At 40.4% G+C, this 22,929-nt stretch overlaps 1 protein-coding gene across 1 annotated transcript in view; it reads left to right on the top strand.

The window, feature by feature from the left end:
• Positions 1-18,771, top strand: part of KIF15 (kinesin family member 15) — a gene marked incomplete at its 5' end in the record, with an annotated part of 73,838 nt that extends 55,067 nt beyond the window's left edge. The window contains 15 exons of the mRNA XM_082663838.1: positions 1,050-1,200; positions 1,362-1,447; positions 2,423-2,492; positions 2,885-2,971; positions 3,572-3,676; positions 4,494-4,616; positions 6,437-6,583; positions 7,495-7,596; positions 7,892-8,056; positions 9,587-9,696; positions 12,441-12,510; positions 13,540-13,577; positions 17,384-17,549; positions 17,788-17,919; positions 18,250-18,771. Coding sequence (XP_082519964.1) covers positions 1,050-1,200; positions 1,362-1,447; positions 2,423-2,492; positions 2,885-2,971; positions 3,572-3,676; positions 4,494-4,616; positions 6,437-6,583; positions 7,495-7,596; positions 7,892-8,056; positions 9,587-9,696; positions 12,441-12,510; positions 13,540-13,577; positions 17,384-17,549; positions 17,788-17,919; positions 18,250-18,300 — 1,603 coding nt within the window. The 3' untranslated portion in view covers positions 18,301-18,771. The remainder of the gene's footprint in view (positions 1-1,049; positions 1,201-1,361; positions 1,448-2,422; positions 2,493-2,884; positions 2,972-3,571; positions 3,677-4,493; positions 4,617-6,436; positions 6,584-7,494; positions 7,597-7,891; positions 8,057-9,586; positions 9,697-12,440; positions 12,511-13,539; positions 13,578-17,383; positions 17,550-17,787; positions 17,920-18,249) is intronic.
• Between the last annotated feature and the right edge of the window lie 4,158 nt (positions 18,772-22,929).

Genomic DNA, 22,929 nt, shown 5'->3' with positions numbered 1-22,929 from the left:
GTGCACTGTTGTTTTTTCTTACACCTGGTATTAGTTTTTAACATCCGAATCACTAAATCTTATCTTGGCTCTGTCGTAAACTAATTTTGTGTGATTTTTTTTGCACTCAACGTGACGTACATTGAGTATATCACTTACTGGGTTGCTTAAACTGTCATGGCTCTCAAAGGTTAAGGCCTCTAAGTGAAACCACCCAACCGCCGTGTATTTCTTGAATTATTTTACCTGCTTTATATATACAGTTTGTATCGTAAATCATATGTTCTCCCTCCCTACCATGTATTGTCTGTATATCTATCTTTAGCAACTGATTTATCTTACTTCGTAATTTGCCACTTCTGCTCTGCATGGTTAGTGAAGCCAGATAGATCCAGGTCTCATAGGCCTCTGTGTACAAGCTGGGACATCTGTTTTGGGTGGTCCAGAGGTCATGTTTACTAGTTTTTGGATGAACTCTGTTTGGGCATGTCACAGTATGTTGCTAAGTAGAATAAGAGGGTGAAAACCTAAAAAGCAATAAGTAATAATCATGTGACTTAAAAGATAGTTCTATCCTAAAGGAGTTTATTCTCTTGCTCAGATCAAAGCCATATTTGCCATCTTGAAAAACCTTCCTAGAGTCGGGAGAATAGGTGTTGAGTCTATAGAGTTCAGCTATCAGCAAAATTAAATCAATGGGCAGTCTTTAGTTTACATGAGGGTTAGGTCTGGAACCCCCTAAATGAGTCTCATCACCCAAAATTGCCAATCAATTAAGCATGTCTGGTTGAAATCATGGGAGAAAGAATGAAGAAGTAAATGGCTGCAGGCTAACATGCCCAACCTGTCTTTTCCATCCCCATCACACTAATATTCGTGCATCACATCATAATGACCATTTCACAGAAGTCCGTGAGGAGCTTTACATCAGTCAAGCCTGGAAATGGCCTGTAGATGGATAAGTTGGAAATGGCCTGTAGATGGGATAAAGTGAACTGCAGATAAATCTGACTAGCAGAACTACATTTAATGTCTATATTTACATTTGTAAAAATGTTTTCCTGTTAAAGATTAGAAAATGAAAAGCTTCTTGAGAGCAAAACCTGCCTACAGGATTCCTATGACAACTTACAAGAAGTAATGAAGTTTGAAATTGACCAACTTTCAAAAAACCTCCAAAACTGCAAAAAAGAAAATGAGACTCTGAAATCTGATCTGAGTGTAAGTTAAGAAGGATATTGGTTATTGATGAACTTGTTCTGGATGTGTGACTGTTTGACCTCTTCCTAACTTCTGTACTGGCCCATTGTGCCTGCCACGTAGAAGGTACTCCATGTGTTTGTTGACTGCACCTTAAAATCTAATATAACATTGTCTTTTAGAATTTGATGGAGCTTTTTGAGGCAGAGAAAGAACGCAATAACAAATTATTATTACAATTTGAAGAAGATAAAGAAAACAGTTCTAAGTGAGTGCTATTTACCTTTTCCGTAGTTGACTAGAATATCATTTACTACCACATTCTTTATCTTGCGGGTTTTCTTTTTTTTTTTAATTGGTAATAGCTTGTTAAGTTTTTTTTTTAAAGCATTCCAAAAGGAATATCAGATTTTTTTGTATAAATGGCTATGAAGAGAAACTTAATTTTTCAAAACATTTAATAATTAGCTACAGTACTTTTTAAATGAATAGCAGTTGGTGGTGATCAGAACTCAGGACCTTCTGTAAACAAATCACAGTATTTATTATTGAAAGGTGGGGACTGATTTATTTCTATCTCTACTATTTGATTTCTCTGCTCTTTTTTTCTTCTGGTCCCTTATATGAACACCATTGTCTTTCTTTCCTCTCTCCAAATTCTTTTCCTTGGTGATCTCTCTCAGTCTCTTCATTCCAGCCAACAGGAGGATTATTACTCTAATAAGAAGAATTTGTATTAGTGTATTCAGCAGATACTTGTAGAGTTCTTACCATGAGACAGATTCTCTTCTAGTCCCTGCTATATACTGGTGACTCCATCTAATTGGGAAAGACAGTTAACATTTAGTCGCTCATTCAAACGCTTAGTGATATCCAGCAAGCCAGGCACTGTTCTGGTAAATGCCAGGACATTTAGAGGTAAGACAGTGAACAAAATAGCCCTGTCCTTTTGAGGTTCACATTGTAGCACAGAGAGATGGGTAATAAGTAAATAGTATAAATGTTAGAGAGTCCTAAGTACTCTGGAGAAAAATAAACTGTCCTGGCACAAAACTGGGTTTTTGTTAAATAACTGTTGAAGAAACTGGTTCAAATTTCTGATCCTACTGGAATACAATTCCTAACACCAAGTATGTGTCTAATAAAGTTCAGTTGCATTGCATCGAATCTCTTCTGTACGAATGGACTCAGTTCCTGTTTCCATTGAATGAGTCATGAGTAAAAGATAGTTCTTCTTTTCCAGAGAAATCTTAGAAGTTCTTGAAGCTGTACGTCAGGAGAAACAGAAGGAGATGGCCAAGTGTGAGCAGCAGGTAAAAATGTGCTATACTCTCACTCTGAAATTTGAGGTTTATAACTTTTATTCCTGATGTCCAAAGAGATTTGTTATAAAAACTGTTTCAGCTTTCAGATGTTGAAAATTTATAATAAAAAGATGGAATTTTTGGTTGGTTGTATTATTTTCAACTCTTGTTTTTCTAACTCCCAGATGGCTATAATCATAATTTGTTGGTGGTTTCCTGATAGAGACCACAAAATCATTCTCGTTTAACCCAACTTTTTATTTTCAAATATTACTCCTTAGTATACACTGTTTAATATGAAAAGCAGATTTCAACTCCTTTTATGCTTTTTAAAATACATGTGTGTGGTTAACTTTGTGATTTAATTCTTTTTCTAAAAACATTGATTTTTTTCCCCATAGATGGCAAAAGTACAGAAACTAGAAGAGAGTTTGTGTGCTACCGAAAAAGTAATCAGTTCTCTGGAGAAGTCTAGAGATGCTGACAAGGTAGGTAGAGGTTGAGGCTATAGCCCCCTGCATTTTCCTTATAAACGCTGCCTTCACATTCCAGTCTCCTGCTCCCAGGGTTAGCTAGCATTTCTGTACGCACTTAGGCCTTGCTCATCTTCCAAGGTTGCTAGAGAATGAAGTCTTTAAGTTAATTTTCCTCATAACTTCAACCCAAACTGTTCTATCACTCTTGATGGCAGTGTTTCTAAAACACATCCCTGCCCCCTTTAACTAGGATGCCGTCAGTGCGACCTTTTCTCATTGATTGTGAGTGCCACGATACAAATTCTCAAATCCCTGGTGTTGGCTTTAACTAGAATAATAAACATTAATATGTATGTCTGAACATAAAATTAGGTGTACATTCCTTATATGTCTAGCTCTTATTCATTCATGAAACCAAAGCAAATGATTAACTAAAATATTAGAAAACCAATAAAATATAAATTGGTAATATTAATAATGTAATGTGACACATGGTATTTTGCTAAAATAAAATTGACTTCTATTGTCATTTGGAAAGATAAATGATTTATCATTAAAAAAAGATCTCCTTGCTGTCATTGGGTATGAAGATATTGTTTCTGTCCTTGTCAGGAAGTTGTAGCTGACCTCATGAGCCAGATCCAGGAGCTAAGAACCTCAGTCTCTGAGAAAACAGAAACCATAGACACCCTGAGGCAAGAACTGAAGGACATCAATGTAAGTTCTGTCGCCAACAAGATATGAAATTTGAGCAGGAGGCACAGTTCACAGACTCAAGTGGTTAACCAGTGCCCCACAGAAAAAAGGGTTCTGTGGTCACCCACGTTTGAAAATATGTAGTAGTGAAAGCTCAGCAGGCTTGGGTATCTGCAGAACCCGCAGGGCCTTTAATATGCTGACGTGTGTGCTGTGTGCATCTCGGGAAGACAGAGTTGGCTGCAGCATTTCTCAGATCTCACTGACCTGGGAACAGTGCTCTCTGTGCACATTTGGGAATTGCTGATCCAAATCAGATCAGAAACAGACTGGCTGTTGCCTCTGATGGTTAAGGGTATGTGGTGTTCCTTAATTGCTTCAAGAAAAAAAATAGCACATCTTAGTTAAGTTCAGAGACATCAGTGATTTAGAAAGTGAGTTTGTTTCCCCATTATTGGACTTTATCATTTCCTAAAGTAACTACTTACTCTTCCTGCATATAAATGGTGAATGCTTCCTCCGTCCCTTGGGTCAAGGTAGTTTTTTGTTAATGTTCGTCACTCCTGTGCTCCAAAGGGAGCTTGCTGCGCTCCACTGATTTCTGATAAAGATGACAAAACCAGATGTTTTTTCACTGATACCTGTGGGACTTTTCCACTTCTTCTTGCCGTTCATCCATTAACTCTTCCACTCCTTCATTCAACAAGTGGTTATTGAATTTATTTGTGTTGATTTGGTCATCACCTTGGAACTCAGATTCATTCTTCAGTTATTATAATCTAAAAATAAACTGATAATAAAGCAGACAGATCTTGTATCATCATTTTCTTTTCTGTAGGGCAAATATAATTCTGCTTTGGTTGACAAAGAAGAGAGCAGAGCATTGATTAAGAGACAGGAAGTGGACATTCTGGATCTGAAAGAATCCCTTAGACTGAGAATACTCTCCGAGGACATAGAGGTAGATGTTAACACATCATCACCCTTTTTGGTTTAATACTTGTCAGTATGTTTCTGTGTGTTATTAATGAATAAATAGAAGACTTTTAAAAAGGAGTAAGTCATAATTTGAGCCACTTTCCCTAAGGTAGTTAGGCAACTGATAGATAATACTAAGATTGTTATATTTTGTTTAGTTGATTCATTTTCATTCATTTGTGCTAACACCATGCTAAGTTCCTGTAACTCACCCTCTTCTGAAAAGGAAGCAGAGTGGAAACTGCATTTACTTGGATGCAGTGGTAGCAGCAGGGAGCAAAGAAAGGGCTGGTTAACCACAAAATTGCTTCTTGTGTTTTAGCTAAAATAAGTTTTAATTATCTTGTTGTTGATGTAAATGTATCTTTTAAAAAATTAAGCAGTACTGTCGTGTGGTTCAAAATTCAAAATATATAAAGCAATATACATTCCCTCTTGTATATCCTTCCAGAGATATTTTTGGCTAATCCTATATACCTTGAGTTTTCCTTTTTTCACACAGATGGTAACCCACTGTGTATACTGCTCTGAACCTGCTTTAGAAATAGTTTTCTTGCTATCCATGAAACAAATTCAACAAATATTTATTGAACCCACCTGCCATACAACCTGTACCTGTTTGTCATTTGGGAATGGAAGAATGATTGAAACACAGTTACTTACCTTGAGGCATGCAATCTAGCTTAAGAGGTAGATGTATTATGATGTGACAAATGACTTGGGAGCACAGAAAAGGGAGGGAGAGGAGCAGTTATGCCTGGAGAATTCCAAAGAGCTTCCCGGAGAAGATAGTACTAGTATAAGACTTTGCTAGGGAGGGAAGCCTGGCACCTGTGAATGTTTGTGGAGCATCCTCATAAAGGGGAACAATTGGGTGTGACTGACTTGAGGCGGTTGGCTTTTTGGACAACCCAACAATAATCTAGATATGAGAATTAGATGCATATAATAGTGAAAAATTCAAATCAACTGAAATATTTAGTGAAGGGTTAAATGGTGGTGCATCCATAAGATGGAATAGAGCCCACTCGATGAAAATGATATAATAAAAGAGTAAGTGTATGTGGAGATGTTTGTGATCTATCAGGTACATGTGTGCAATACACATATTGTATCTATGACATATATAATACTGTATGTTTAATGTATATGTAATGTACACTATTATATATATCTGTGCACATATACATGCACGTTTGGAAAGTTAGGGGGAATAGATTCTGCTCTAATTTGGTAGAGATTACATACACTGTGTACATAGGAATTATGTATGCAACCTATAGGACTTCTAATTCTCTCTGCCACTTTCCATCAAGCTACTCCCCTGAAAATTTGATGGCCTATGACACTGTATCACAGCCTGGTGAACTGGCCAGCCCCTCCCCAATTAGCTGAGGGGTACTCATCTTTACAACTGTTTACCTTCCCGTGTATAATGGACTAGAATCTATTGGTGAGACAACAGGTAAACTAGAGACCCATGCCTGGAGTCCTCCCAAGGAAGGAGAGATCAGCTGTAAGAGATTACCTGGGGTTGAGGGGAGAGGGGAGCAGAGGGCAGTTAGACCTCAACTGGGATACTTATATGAATTTACTGTAGTATTTGTCTCTGGACCTCATGACTTAAGTATTAACTGCTTGGTTTGTCTTGGAATGGATTAGCATACAAGCAAAAAAAAAAAAAAATTCTCACTTAAAACTTTCTTAACGTTTTAAAAATCATACATGGTAATGATTTTTAAATCGATATTGGAGCACCACAATTAAAGAGAGTCTTCCCCTGTGGGGATTGTCCCCTAACAGAGGGACATGCTCTGTGAGGACCTGGCTCACGCCACTGAGCAGCTGAACATGCTCACCGAGGCCTCGAAAAAGCACTCGGGGCTTCTGCAGTCGGCCCAGGAGGAGCTGACCAGGAAGGACGCCCTCATCCAGGAGCTCCAGCATGAGGTGAGATGCAGGGTGATCGTCGCTCAGGATGGGCTTTGGGGGTTGGGGGAGCAGGACTGTGTGGCGATTGAGCTCATGAGTTCCCTGCCTCGGCTAATTCTCTGCATTCAGAAAGGTGGGCTAGCAGGGCGAGTAGGTAGTGGGGCAGCAGCGCTGTCCGACTCTTAACAACCTGGTTGCTTCTGTGTGTTCAGACTTGGTGGCTGTCCTCCTGCCCACCCTCTGCCCTTGACACGTGCCAGCAAGTTCTAACCACTGTGGCAAAGGTTATGCCTGACTTTGTTTTTTTTTAAATTTTAATTTTTGTCTTTGGCTGCGTTGGGTCTTTGTTGCTGCTCATGGGCTTCTCTAGTTGCGGCGAGTGGGGGCTACTCTTCGTTGCGGAGCACAGGCTCTAAGCGCTTGGGCTTCAGTAGTTGAAGCACATGGGCAGAGTAGTTGCGGCACGTGGGCTCTAGGGCATGCGGGCTCAATAGTTGTGGCTTGCAGGCTCTAGAGCACAACCTCAGTAGTTGTGGTGCACAGGCTTAGTTGCTCCGTGGCACGTGGGATCTTCCTGGACCAGGGCTCGAACCCGTGTCCCCTGCATTGGCAGGAGGATTCTTAACCACTGCGCCACGAGGGAAGTCCCATAGCTGACTTTTGTCCTCTTTTTTGGCTAGTGTAGTTTTATAATATATTTTGTAACTTTCCTCAAATGACCCTTTGATTACTTGTGAAACTTAAAAAAGAAGTTTCTTTTAAAGTGTAAATAAATTTGTGAGAGAAATGTCAAATTATCAATCAAGCCCTGAAAAAATAATGGAAGAAGTCCATTTCTGCATGCCTTGGGAGGATTGTCTGGTCTAATCGGACCATGTACGTGTATTATTTTCTAACTTGTAATCTTATAATCTGTTCAATTTTCCCAGCTAAACCAAAAGAAAGAGGAAGTAGAACAGAAGAAGAATGAATATAACTTCAAAATGAGGCAGCTAGAGCATGTGATGGATTCTGCTGCCAAGCATCCCCAGGTACTTCTCATAAGAAAGAGTGCATTTCAGGAAGAATAAGCAATTTTGTGAGCGATGGAAGTTGGAAATTGCTAAGACCAGCTTTGTCTTTACAGAAAAAGATTTTCACTAACAGCTTTTCTGCTTTTTTTGATAAAAAGGTACCAGTGTTTTATTTGTTTTACTTGGACAAGAATTAGAATAGCGAGCTATATATGTAGCCTGTGTATTTTCTACGTGCTTGGCAAGTATATTTACAATGAAATCTTTATAACCACTCAATCAGGTATCTGGGTGAAATTTGATTTTATTTTAGAGCCCTAAAACACCACCACACTTTCAAACACATTTGGCGAAACTCCTGGAAACGCAAGAACAAGAGATAGAAGATGGGAGAGCCTCCAAGATTTCTTTGCAACACCTTATAACAAAGCTAAATGAAGACAGAGAAGTCAAAAATGCTGAAATCCTCAGAATAAAGGTAACTGGGTAATTTTTTTCAATGAATTTAATGTTTCAAAATAAGCAGTATCTTTCATGGTGACTGAGGATCCAAAATTCAAAAGGGACAGAACTCCAGGGTAGATGGAGAAAAGTCTTCCTCTCACCCCTGACTCCAAGCTGCCTAGTTTGCTGTCCCTGTAGGCTTCAGGTGTAGCTAGTTTCTTAGTTATCTTCTGAGAACTTTTCAGCAGCACCTATAACCAGGCGCGTAAGCATTGTCTCCCTGCCCCATTTGTTTTTCATGCTATGGTGTCATATCATACAGGCTGCACTAACTACTCTCATGACAGTGCTGTCCAACTTTTAGATTTTTGCCAGTTTAATAGCTGAAGCACGTTATCTCATTGTATTTTTAAATTTGTATTTTTCTTATTAGGAGTCAGATTGAGCATCTTTTGGTTTTTTGTGTCTATGAACTATATCCTTCACCCATTTTTCTGTTGTTGGACTTTTTCTTAATGAGGTACAAGCATTCTTTATATGTTAGAGAGATTTGCTTTTGTCTGTTTCTCTTGTTTGCCATTTCTTTCAACTTCCTTCTAGTGTTTTTCGCCCCGTACTTGGGGGGTATGGTTTTTGTGTGTGGGAGAGTATATTTAGGGCGGTGTTGGGGTGGGAAGTGCGTGGAGAAGCGCCTGGGTAGGTGTAGTGTGGGCGCAGAAGGGAGTGTAGGGAGGATGCGATGCCCCATAGCAGATAGTCTGTGACCTCATGGCTCTGCAGTGAGTTTTTGTTTAGGAACAAAATTAGCCTTCTGTGTAGGAAGACAGTATCACTCTTAAGCTTTGTTTCTCATAGAGGGGATCATTCCTGGCTTCTTTATTCAGGGCGGCTCTCAGTATGCTGCTATCTCAGGAATGTGGCATGATCTTGGTACTTAGAAGAAATTGGATCAGGTTAAAAGAAATCAAACAATAGATAAGCAGAAGTAAATCAAAAAGTTCACTCCTTGCAGACGAGTATTTATTTCCTCTGGGTGGTTATGCTCATGATTTTCAAGTCAGAATCCAATTAAGTATTTTGAGGCTGTGGCACATCAATTTTTAAAAATTAGAATCTAATAAATAGAATCAAATAGAACATTTACCAAAGTAGTAGATGCTTTTGTTCATCTTTTCTCATAAAGGAATTTTAATGAATTGAGGTTTGTTTGGGGGTTTTTTTGGCCGTGCCGCCTGGCATATGGGATCCTAGTTCCCCAACCAGGGATCGAACCCGTGCCCCCTGTAGTGGAAGTGCAGAGTCTTAACCGCTGGACTGCCAGGGAAGTCCAAATTATGTGATATTGATAAGAGACTATGTTTAAGACAATGGGGGTATGAAAATTAATCACATTCGGAGCCCCTGAGAGCTTCTCATAGTCTACTTTTTCTCCAGTGATACCCAGAGCAGTGTTCAGTGTGTGGAGGGAGCTTAAAAGAGGAATACTTGTCTCCTCACGGCCTGGGGAGCAAAATAATGCCTACTATAAGGTGTTTTCTGAAAAGACCTGATTTGATGTTATTAGGAGCAGTTGTGTGAAATGGAAAACCTACGCCTGGAAGCCGAGCAGTTAAGAGAGAAAAACTGGCTCCTGCAAGGTCAGCTGGATGATATTAAAAGACAAAAGGACAACAGGTGAGAAAGAGCCACGAGCAGTCTGTGAGCTAAATCTTGGCCTGCCTGGGGATAGTTGAGTGAATGAGGTCAGCATAGGTTTCACAGTGTGTGTGATGTTTCTTGCTGATCCAGGAGCCGCTCCAGGGGTTGCTTCTCAATCAGGTCTGATGAGGGGGTTGTTTTACCAGAGAGGGAAAATAAGGTCATCACCATCTTGCCCACTCTGTTAACTTTTGTATTGCTATAGAGCTATTGAAATGAATTTCAAACACGTGAAATACTTGAACCAATCTGTCTACTTGTATTTGAAAGGGGTGAGGCGGGAGCAAATATGTCAACAAGACAAGGCTCAAGGTTCTGCCAGCAGAAAAAGGGAGAATTTTCTTGGTTTTGCTTCTTGGCTTCTGGTGAAGGGCACGTTCCTAGGAGAAACTGTACAGGGGGGTGTTCTGTTAGGTCTCTGTGTGTGTGTGTGAGGGGGGTGTGTGGGTGTGGATGTGGATGTTTGTGTGTGTGTGTGTGTGTGTGTGTGTGTGTGTGTGTGTGGTGTGTGTTTTGGCCTCAACTCAGTCTTCTAGTTGTATCTGATAACGGCACAGCGTCTTGTCAAGGGCAACCGCACCCAGGTTATATCGTGTCTCTGACACTTGAAAGTTGTGTGACTTTGGACACATCTTTAAACCTCTTAGTGCCTCAGTTTCCTTAGCAATAAAGTGAGGGAGATGACACCTCTTATACAAGGTGTTTTAAAGACCAAAGATAACGTGTGTAAAGTGCTCGTTACAGTGCTTCGGAGAGGGGAGCCACTCGATAGATGGTGGCTGTTAAGTAGACACGGTAGATTTATGATCCCACCCCTGAGTGAGGGATGGAGATGAGGGTGGTCTATGAGACTACGCAGGAAGTTGAGGTTTGTCAAAGGGGGTCTGTATTGGGGATGGAAGCCCTTTGTGAATTCAGCATCCCAGGTTAGGGGTGTCTGCTTCTGCTGCTGTTGTCAGAAGATCTTAACAGGCGCTTCCTACTCCCGCTGCTCCTCATCCCTGTCCAGAAGCAGCCCTGACGTGCACTGTCCAAACCTAAGTGAGACAATGGATATTTGAGGTTGGTGATGGTGGCTGTGCTAACAACCTATTCCTAAATGTTTCTTTGCTGGGTGGCAGGGTGCAGGGGGATCTTAGTTCCCTGACCAAGGACTGAACTCGAGCGCTCGGCAGTGAAAGCTCAGAGTCCTAACAATTGGACTGCCAGGGAATTCCCCTAAACGGTTCTTTTCAAGTTTTAGTGAGCATAGGAGGTGCTCATTTTATTAAGCATCCTCTTGTAGGGATTTCACTTCCCCTTCTGGGTGATTTTGATGCAGGTAGTCCACAGTCTGCTCACCTAGTTTCCATATGCTCCACCCCCATGTCCAGGCATATTAAAGAAAAGCTTTGTACCTTTTATCAAGAGTTAGTTTGAGCATGGAACTTAGAACGTTACCAGATCATGTATAAAACCACAATTTAAAATACTTTATTTCATAGCCTTATGTCCCATTTGTGAGGAGCCATACAGAACCTTCTTCATGAAAGATTAGAAGAAAATTATAGCCCAGGGGTCAGCCTGTTTGGTTAATGAAGTTTCATTGGAGCAGTCCGGTTCTTTCATATAAATATCACAGTGGCTGCCTTTGCATTACAGCAGCCCAGTTGCATAGCTGTGCCGGAGACCTTATGGCTCCCAAAACCTATGTCTGGTTCTTGACAGAAAAAGTTACCCACCCCCCCAGATTAGACAACAGAAAACACATCTGCCCTAATGTTTTGGGGTGTTTTCCTCTCTACCATTTTTATCTAGGCTGTCAGGTTCATTAAGTGGAAGAAACTAATGTAGCTTCTGTTTTCCTTCAAGGAATGATCCTTTACTCACCAGTGAGAGAGAGATTTCTAGAGAAGCCAGAGGCCTTCAGGCAGGTTCTCCTAGGGGGGGTGTCTCCTGATCCAGGGGCTGCCCACAGAAACTCAATTTATTATCCAACCTGGTCAGGCTCACAGAGATGGCCTCACATTAATCAAATTCACATGATACTGATGTATAGTCCAGAATGTAATTTTCTTTGTACAGAGGAGTGTTTCTTTTCCATGACGGGATTTATGTCTGGTGCTCAGAGAATCCCCTTCTTGGTGTCAGCATGTATGGGAAGCCCGAGTGGCATCAGAAAATCTCCAGCTGACTATGATATCCAATATCCAAGATTCCGCACACCACGTATCGTTGCCAAAAATAATAAATAAAAAGGGCTACAGCAGTCCCAGACCTGAAATCCAAAGCAGAGAGGGGGCATCAGAGGCTCCACAGGACAGGACAGTGTGAGGGGCCCTCCCCGCCCCCATGTGTGTCCTGTGTTTCCCCCACCATCCCGACCCAGCCAACCACATTCATGCCAGGCACCTGGACTGTCCTTTCAGCCCCATTTTGTTCACATGTGATCTTCAGATGGTACCACTCTAAGTTAATACTTTATTCTCAACCAAACCCTGTAATTAGATTTCCCAGCTTTGCTCATCTCACTTTTGTATGGAAGGAATCCCGAATGCTGGGGAGGTACCTTATTTCATCTTCATGTGTTGATCACGCTTATTGACTGTGCTAACTTGACCTAATCACCATAGAATTAGCTCTTCTTTGCACATTTTGGCATTGCTGTATGTAATAGATACAAAATCGATACTTGAATATGTTTGACACTTTTCCCATCCTCCCTTCCTAATCTAACGCAGTGAACAGAATCATTCAGACACGCAGCAGCTGAAGAATGAACAAGAAGAAATCAAAGAAAGACTTGCTAAAGTATGATTTTTTTTTACATAATAGTTGTTTTTTTCTTGTGTGAAAAATGCTTTTATAGTTAGCATTTATGGTTATATATTTTAGAAACCATTTTATTATTGAAATTTTGTCTTTTTGTCTTCCTGTTAAGTTTGATATTTACCATCAGTATTTAGCTATAGCTGAGAATTAAGAGTGAATTAGTCTTCATGCCTAGACAGTAAGCCTACTGCTCACACAGAATTCTCCATTTAGAAGCAAGTATCGAGTACCTATTTGAGGCCTTAAAGGGCACAATACATGAACGGTTGTAAATAGGTACCCCCTTTATGTGTGTGTAGCTGGGATTGTGGAAAAGGATGTCCCTTTTTTTTTTTAATTGAGGTATAGTTGATTTACAATATTGTGTTAGTTTCTGATGTACAGCAAAATGATTGTTATACCTATATGTGTATTCTTTTCCATTATGTTTTATTAGAGGATATTGAATATAGTTCCCTGTACTATACAGTAGGACCTTGTTGTTTATCTGTTTTACGTATAGTAGTTTGTATCCGCTAATCCCAAACTCCAAATTTATCCCTCTCCCCCTTTCCCCTTTGGTAACTGTAAGTTTGTTTTCTATGTCTGTGAGTCTGTTTCTGTTTCGTAAATAAGCTCATTTGTATCTATTTTTAGATTCTGCCTATAAGTGATACCATATGATATTTCTCTGACTTACTTCACTTAACATGATAATCTCTAGGTCCATCCATGTTACTGCAAATGGCATTATTTCATTCTTTTTTATGGCTGAGTAATACTCCATTGTCCATATGTACCACATCTTCTTTATCCATTCATCTGTTCATAGACATTTAGGTTGCTTCCATGTCTTGGCTGTTGTAAATAGTGCCATTGTGAACATTGAGATGCACGTATTGTAAAGGAATTTGCTTTAATTGGTTTTATTACCATTAGGGAGAGTGGACTGATTACTTTCAGTCTTTTGTTTAGCAATGTTAAGAACTTAAGTCATTTGTTCTTTCTCTTTCTTTAATCTTCTTATAGAATAAATTGGTTGAAGAAATGCTAAAAATGAAAGCAGAGTAAGTACACTCTTTTGTAATTCAAGTTCTTGTTGATCGTTTCTTTATTAACACCAACCAGTATTCCTCTAAAGGAAGAAATGCTTATAATATCCACAAGGTAAGTAAATTCTTTCCTTTCTGCAGTAGTATGTGAACATAATAGATATTTACAAAATTCTTTTCTTAAATACCACTTGCTAAAGGGGTTCCTCAAATGAAACCATTCCAAAAACAAACTTAAAGAAATAAGTGCCAGGAAAACCTTAGCTTCCCTGGGGGAATTGATGGGTTTTCTCCTCATGGACAATGAGAACTATATAACCGACCAGGTTTCTTTCTCACTTCTGGTTTCCTCTGATTTAAAACCTTGAGGCCCTCTCAGACCCATGGATCAATACTATGAATTCTTCTGGTCTTGACCTTATGTCTCTTTATATGTTTTCTATGGACATGATTTTATTTTATTCATATAGTTCTTATATTTTAATTTATGTAATCTTATAAACTGCCTCATTCTGTGATAAACAAGATACACTGTATTTTCTGTCAAGTTCAAAATAAGTAAACTGGTTGGTATTAACAAAGTGATAAAATGTTAGAAAGATATTTTACTCTCTGAATAGAATAGATCTGATCAGGAACAGCGATTCTCAAACATTTTCACTTGTTTTACCTCCTAAAAGAATTTTGAAACACCATATACCCTCTTGCACATTTTTGGAGTTGACTGTGTCTAAAATTTTTCATTGTAAGTTTAAATTATTGCAAAGGATAGAAGTTTTGACCTACTGAAAATAGTGACATTTAGAAATAAAGCTTTTGTGGTGTTCTTTTAAAAGTTATCCAACTGATTTGGTACTTTCTACCCATTTAAAAAAATACTTGAAGAAATTCGTAAGTCTAAAATTTAACATTTTTCCTTTTTCCTTTGAAATTAAGTTTCCATTCTATACCCATGCAGAATTATATCCTAATTTAATATATTGTTTGGAAAATTTTTTGTTGACTTCCCTATCATAACTCAGCAATGAAAATATGTATGCAAATTACAAGTAATTTGTAAAAATTTATTATATTCATATGGCTCTAAGTGTTATATTTTTTCTGGATTGAGTTTTCATGACAATTATTAAACTATCCTGAATTTATTGTAAATTTTTATGAATAATTATTATACAAGTAAAATTTTATTGGAAATGCATCTCTCAATGCATTTTATCTTAATGCTTTTTCTTTAATTAGCTCATTCTGTTGCACTTAATTCTGGAATCAGACAGTATTCACTATCAATTCTGTTCTTACTTTTTTGTTTTTATAGATATAAAGGCTGAGAAATCTTATTCACATACTAAGTAAATAACAGTGGAAGTTTTGTTAGAATATTGTCCTTCAATTATTTGAACTCTATCCAAGTTAATATGCCAGAAGTTACATAGTGATATGTCATCAAAAATTCTTTTTAGGGACTTCCCTGGTGGTCCAGTGGTTAAGACTCTGTGCTTCCACTGCAGGGGACATGGGTTCGATCCCTGGTCAGGGAACTAAGATCTCACATGCCGCATGGTGTGGCCAAAAAAAAAAAAAATCTTTTTAATGATCAGCTGACAAAGACCACCCAACTTGTGAAAGATTTGTTACTCTGTTATTGAGTCATTTGCACCATAGAATCATATACTTAATAGAATATAGGTGTGGAACAGAACTTTGTTCAACACTTTCATCTGCATTTGAGCAGTTTGGGGACTGGTTCCTTGCCAGTTAGCTGTAGGGCTAGGACAGAAATCTGGATCACTTACAGGATCTATGAGAATCCACCTGTATAGTTTGTAGAAGTATAGATAATACCCATTTGAGACCTTCTAGCAAAAAGAATAAAAGCTATCTAAGCTGATACGTAATTTATTTCATGATCTAGTAACCAGTGCTACAGTGTCCCTGGGACTACAGGAGCCCACACTGTTGCAAGGGAAGCAACCTCCAGAAAAGGGCACACACGGTTTTATCAGTCCCAGCCTACAGTAGCAATTTTAAACATTGCGTTAGCCACACGTGTATGTGGCAGTGCTTTTAAAAAGCTACAAAGAACTGAATACCAAGCCAACAGTGGTGTAGGCAGATGTTTAATTTCACATAACAAGAGGTCTGGAGGTGCATTGACTCAGTGATGCCATCACTGACCCAGACCCTTCCCATTCTTCTGCTTTTGCTACTCTTGCTTGTGGCCTATTGACTACAAGATGGCTGCTGCAGCTCCAAACAACATAAACAGGATCACAGCTTGCAGTGTTGTGGGTTCAAAAGGACTTTCTTTTTTCAGGGAAAAAACCTCCCAGAAACCCTCAAGATTCATTGTGTCTCCTTATCCAGAATTAGCATGCCTGCAGGGCAACCTGAGAAAACCAGTATCTGGCAGTGGGGTAGAGATAACCATGGTTTTAGCTCAGACCAGTTATTATTTACTAAGCTTTGGGAACTGGGTGTGCTTCTCCTCTCCCTTTCTTGTCCTCTGAATAAACTGAGTTTTTATAAAAAGCAAGGGGTTGGCTGTTGGGTAGGCAGCTGCAGTGTCTGCCATGCCACAAAGCCTTTTCATGAAATGAAAGCAAAACACATAAGACAAAAGCAGAACAGCTCCAGATGAATTGGGAGAACATCAGTGCCCTCACTCCCACACTGTCCTCCTGAGGTTCCACAGAATGTAGTCTGAAAACACCGCCCAAGAAATTGTTGGCCTTAAGTGGTATTTTTAATTCTGTGTATTACATCACTTAAATCATCAGCTTTCTATTCCATATGCATTGTAAAATAAATAAAAAACATTTGTTTCTTTGGGGAGCTTATAGGATTCAGTTAGTTTTGTGAAATTCTATATAATTGTTTGGTAACCCCTTTTTTTTTTCCCCTTTTGAACACTATTCTTTTTTTTAACATTTTATATTGGAGTATAGCTGATTAACAATGTTGTCTTAGTTTCAGGTGTACAGCAAAGTGATTAAGTTATACATATACATGTATCTATTCTTTTTCAAATTCTTTTCCCATTTAGGTTGTTACATAGTATTGAGCAGAGTTCCCTGTGCTATACAGTAGGTCCTTGTTGGTTATCCAACACTGTTTTAAATATAGCAGTGTATACATGTCAATCCCAAACTCCCTAACTATCCCTTCCCACCTCCCTTTCCCCCTGGTAACCATAAATTCATAATCTAAGTCTGAGTATGTTTCTGTTTTGTAAATAAGTTCATTTGTATCATTTTTTTTTAGATTCTGCATATAAGTGATACCATATGATATTTGTCTTTCTCTGTCTGACTTAACTTTACTCAGTATGACAATTTCTAGGTCCATCCATGGGTAACCCTTCTTTTTAATGTTTATTTTCAATTGATAGTTGCATAAAGTGTATACATTCTAAATAGCACATCCTTGAAGAAATGACTAGTGTCCCACCATCTGAGAACCAGTTTTTGAAACCAGAAATGATTAGTCTAAGATATGGGGCACTGAATAAACCATGCAGACTGTAATAATGCTTAAGTAACAGTTTGCTCTGAGGGCTAGATCTAAAAGTTTCCATTCTAAATTTTTGTTGTGTAAAAAACGGTTTGTGGAGCTTTCCAAAATGAAAGTTTTGGGTAAAACAACCATAAAAAAAGTGTATCTGCAGCTCTTGCCGTCTTCCTGTGCTGTCAGAAAGGGGAGGGCTGAATATTAGTGATACTTTCAAATAAAAATTCTGGGCTTGGGTGGCAAGTGTCTGATTTGAGTACTGTTTTATAATTACGTGCCTTTGGGAGACCATAACGCTATAGTTACTGTTACAGCCTAGAACAGCTCCAGAGTGCCCTTCAGAACAAAGAGACGGACTACGTTACAATGACTGAGGAAGTTGAACGAGTTAGAATGTTGGAGTCTAAAGCGTTCCAAGAAAAGGAACAACTAAGATCAAAGCTGGAAGAATTGTATGAAGAAAAGGAGAGAACGTGCCAGGTGCATTTGTGTGTTGGTTTTTATTAACAGAGCCGATCAGCATAAGTCTCCTGGCTGTGATTGGGCATCCCGTGGTTCACAGTTGCTCCGGTGCACACAAAGATGTGTGGTCACGAAAGCTGGGAACCTGGGCTCTGTCTCTCCCTCCCTGTGCTCTTGGAAGGCACGAAATAATGTTATTTTAAAATAAAAATTAAAAGCAGCTCATTTACCCTTCCCTGGATTGATTTACCTGCAGGAGATGGAAATGTTAAGGAAGCAGGTGGAGTGTCTCGCCGAGGAAAATGGGAAGTTGGTAGGTCACCGAAACCTACATCAGAAGATCCAGTACGTTGTGCGGCTAAAGAAGGAAAACATCAGGCTTGCTGAGGTAAACTGAAAATTGTGCCGAATAAACTCATTCTGGTTTTTAAATGATGATTTAGTTAAAATTTAATTTAACTATTGAATCACTTAACTGCTTTCTTCAGGGAACCTCCTGAATTAAAAAAAAAAAAAAATTCAGCCATTGCTATTGTAAGCATAATTCAGTCAGTTATCATACACATGAGATTCTTGTTTACTGTTAAAGTAGTTTACAAACGGAAAATTATAGTCGTAGTTTGAAATTTAAAGTTAATGAATGCCAAGAATAACTCTTCCTGCAAGCATTAGAGCCTTAATTTTTTTTCTTTTCCTTTTCTTAAAAATTACTGACCAGGAGTCAGAAAAGTTGCGTGCTGAAAATTTATTTTTAAAAGAAAAGAAATGAATGAATCATAAGGATCCCGATCAACTACCTACCTTGTTTGGAGACTTCTTTCCCTCTTATAGAAGTAAGACCTCTCCTTGTGCACTTAGCAGAGCTGAATTAAGAGCCACGACTATTACCTGTGTATGTGGGGGTTGGGGGGCTGACCCTCAAGTTTCTTATGAACTCTCTGCACCTGTGCACACCTGTGGCAGCCCGCAGCCTGCAGTTAGAGGTTACCGTTTCAAAGCTGTAAATATTGAGAAAACCTTTTGTCTTTTTAAAATAAAAGCCCGTAGCTGCAGTTTTACAGTGGATGTCGGCCAGATTATTTTTTTCCTTCAGTACTGCCATAATCTCCTTTGAGTCTTGCATCAGAAGCTCCAACAATATGCAGGTTCCAAAACTTACAGTGAGGTTAGTGATGGTGCAGTGTGCATGAATAGCAAACTTGTTAATATAGATTATTTTTGTATTCCTACTTGAAGTGTTCTCATGGGCCTTTTTTATGACTGTTAATATGGCCATTTTTCGAAATGTAATAAAATCTTTTAAAAATAAATTGTTTAATAAGGTGATTTATATTGTTCATTCACCATATGCTTATTGAGCAACTATTATATGCCAGGCACTGGTCATCAGTGAACAAGGCAAACAGAAACCCTATCCTCAAGGAACTTCTGTGTATCAGCACTTCATTCTTCCTTATTGAGAGTAATATTCCATTGTATGGACATGCCACATTTTATTTACTTACCATTCGATGGGCATTGTGTTACCAAACCAAACTTGGGTCCATTCACCCTCGTGCAGCCAATCTACTGACACCGTGTTTGTGGGGTTTTTTTGTTTTTTGTTTTTTTTGGCCGTGCCGTGTGTCTTTTGGGATCTTAGTTCCCCGACCCAGGCCACCACAGTGAACGAGCCAAGTCCTAACTACTGGACCGCCAGTGAAGTCCTTCAGCAAAGCATTTTTTTAATTAATTAATTAAGTTACGTATTTATTTATTTTTGGCTGTGTTGGGTCTTCGTTGCTGCGTGCAGGCTTTCTCTAGTTGTGGTGAGCGGGGGCTACTCTTCATCGTGGTGCGTGGGCTTCTCATCACAGTGGCTTCTCTTGTTGCGGAGCACAGGCTCTAGGTGCGCGGGCTTCAGTAGTTGTGGCTCATGGGCTCAGTAGTTGTGGCTTGTGGGCTCTAGAGTGCAGGCTCAGTAGTTGTGGCACACAGGCTTAGTTGCTCCGCAGCATGTGGTATCTTCCCAGACCAGGGCTCGAACCCATGTCCCCTGCATTTTCAGGCAGATTCTTAACCACTGTACCACCAGAGAAGTCCAGCAAAGCATTTTTAAAGGCAAGATGGTACTTCCCTGGTGGTCCAGTGGTAAAGAATCTGCCTTACAATGCAGGGGACATGGGTTCGATCCCTGGTCAGGGAACTAAGATCCCACATGCCATGGGGCAAATAAGCCCGTGCACCACAACTACTGAGCACCTCAACTAGAGCCTGCATGCTGAAAACTACAGAGCCCATGTGCTCTGGAGCCTACATGCCACAAGTACAGAGAGAAAAACTAGCACGCCACAACTAGAGAGAAGCCCACGCGCCACAACAAAAGATCCCGCATGCTGCAACTAGGACCCGGTGCAGCCAAAAATAAATAATAAATAAATCCTTAAAAAAAAAAAAAAAAAAAAGCAAGTTGTGGGAGAGGCATCTCAGGGTTTGTGATAAGTTCGTGCCCAGTTCTCTGACTGGTCGATGGTGAGGTAACAGGGCAGTGTCACAGGGGTTAACACTATCAGTCCTTAGGTCTGGGGGCTATGCACTCAGGGTTATCCAGTAATTAACTTCTTCCATTCGGTGGGGGTTTTAGCATCTATAAAACAACTCAGAGAATGTGCCATCAGATACTATTATCTAGGTGCTTAGAGAGGAGCTAAAGCAGAGGAAGTGGAGGAAGGGTCTGTCCCAGGAAGGCCCTGTAGGGTCCTGCTCGGTTACAATTTGAACTGTTGGCAATTTTGGGCTACTGTGGATAACTGTGCTCTAAATACTCCTTGCTATGAAAATGTTTCACATCTCTTGAGTAGATACCTAGGGGTGAAGTTGATCTCAGGTGGCCTCGGCCTGCAGCGGCTTGAAGCAGGATTTCAGTTCCCCAGCCAGAGGTTGAAGTCAGGCTGCAGCAGTGAGAGCGCTGAATTCTAGCCACTAGACCACCAGGGACCAGTGACCAGTCACAAGGCCCTGGCCTGTCAGCAGTGTAGAAATGAATTTCTACATAGAGTCAGAAAGTAGTGAAACAAGTAAAGCATTTATTAGGAAAAAGAGTACATGTGGATAGACACATGGGCGGGCTCAGAGAGAGAGTCGTGCTCTCATGGTAGTTTGAATCACTTTTATGGGGCATTTCTTCTGGTTTTCCTTGGCCAGTCATCTTGCTTTGCCTGGTTCTGAGTCCATATTTGGTATATCTCAGTGTCTTCGCCATCTTGGAGAGGCAGCAGCGGGCAGTGGCTTGAAGCAAGATCTTAGTTCTCTGCCCAGGAATTGGACCTGGGTAGCCTGGATGAAAACCAGGAATCCTAGCCATTAGTCTACCAGGGGCTAGAGGCTGGAAGCTAAATTCCCCTGGCCCTTGCCTCCATTGAAAAATGCATTTCTCAAGGAGGCAAAAACTGCAAAAACAGGTACAAAGTTTATTATTAGAGACACAGCACAACAAGTGGGAGAGCACACAGAGAAACAGTTTGTTTAGTTAAGACAAGCAAGGCACAGATGCACACCCGGAGAGAAAGGGTGTGGGCGTCCCCCCTAATGAGGGGGAGTACAGTAAAGAGGCAGTTAAGTCATTTATATAGAGCAGTTCTTCCGGGTCTTTGTTTGCCTTTGGCCAATTATCTGGTTTCTTTTTCCACACCTGACCTGCCCTAGGACCCTCCCTGACATGCGTGCACAACTTTTTTCCAAGATAGATTCCAGCCCAGAGACCTTGGCATCACCTATTATGGGGTGGCGCCCCCTCCTTTTTAACCCCCAAGGAGCCTTTCTGTGCATGTGCAGTGTCTCCCTTGCCCCAAGGATGGGGAACATGTGACCTCTCGATCCTTTACTCAGTGTTTAGCCTCTTTCTTTCTCCGCTGTGACTGTTATCTTAAAGTGTCCTCATGAGACAAAGTCCCGTTATTTACCCTGTTGCTGTTGTTATTGCTATCTCGTAGTGCAAACAGGAGGCTGGTTGTAAATACCTAGCCTAGAGCCCACCTGCCTCCTTCCTCAGGAAATGTAAACAGGAGGCCAGTTGTAAATGCCCAGCCTGGAGCCCAGCTATCTCCTGCCTCACTCCCATGTGTGCACATGCATCTCTTAGCCAAGGTGGATTCTAGTGAAGAGGCCATTGGGTAGCTTGACATCACCTACTATAGGGTGGTGCCCCCACCCTTTTTGACCTTCAAGGAGCCTTTCTCTGCACGTGCGCACGTGTGTGTGTGTGTGTGTAGTTGGGATGGTCTCCTTGACTTCGAGAATGGTCTCTTATCTGGGAAGGGCTTAGCTTCTCCTCTCTCCTGCTGTTTTGGAGTATCTGTCCACAGGGGACACACTCCAGCTGCTCATACTGGGGCCCATCTATCTCCTGCCTCAAAATCGCTGGATCCTTTCAGCCTCTCCCAAGTTCTCCCCATTACTTTTCGGCAGCAGCACCATGTTCCTTATCGGGAAGGGACCTTGTGTTGTGAGACAACTCATGCAAGCGGTTTGCATCGTGCCTGGCCAAGGAGGGCAGTTTTGGTCAACAGTTCCCTCACACAACCGTTCTTTCTCCTGAGAAATGGACTCGGCTTCAGAGAATGCACATCAGAGATGAACCTAAAACCAGGGTCCCCAGCTATCTGCATAGAATGAGGCCTGGGCTTCGTGAATATATATATTTTTTCCTTTTTCTTTTTGTGAGTGTGTATGTGTATACTTCCTTGTGTGATTTTGTCTATGTAGCTTTGCTTTTACCATTTGTCCTAGGGTTCTGTCTGTCTGGTTTCTTTTTTTTAGTATAGTTTTTAGTGCGTGTTATCACTGGTGGATTTGTTTTTTGGTTTGGTTGCTCTCTTCTTTCTTCCTTTCCTTTTTTTAAAATTTTTATTTTAATAACTTTATTTTCTATTATCTTATTTTTTCTTTCTTTCTTTCTTTCTTTTTTTCTCCCTTTTCTTCTGAGCTGTGTAGCTGACAGGGTCTTGGTGCTCTGGCCGGGTGTCAGGCCTATGCTTCTGAGGTGGGAGAGCCGAGTTCAGGACTTTAGTCCACAAGAGACCTCCCGGCTCCACACGATATCAAATGGCAAAAGCTCTCCCAGAGATCTCCATCTCAACGCTAAGACCCAGCTCCACTCAATGACCAGCAAGCTACAGTACTGGACACTCTGTGCCAAACAACTAGCAAGACAGGAACACAACCCCACCCATTAGCAGAGAGACTGCCTAAAATCATAATAAGGTCACAGACACCCTGAAACACACCGCCGGAGGCGGTTCTGCCCACCAGAAAGACAAGATCCAGCCTCATCCACCAGAACACAAGCACCAGTACCTTCCACCAGAAGCCTACACAAGCCACTGAACCAACTTTAGCCAATGGGGACAGACACCAAAAA

The sequence above is a fragment of the Grampus griseus genome (assembly GCF_964374135.1).
Source record: "Grampus griseus genome assembly, chromosome: 10".
NCBI classification, from domain to species: domain Eukaryota; kingdom Metazoa; phylum Chordata; class Mammalia; order Artiodactyla; family Delphinidae; genus Grampus; species Grampus griseus.
This window is presented reverse-complemented; position numbering and strand designations above follow the sequence as displayed.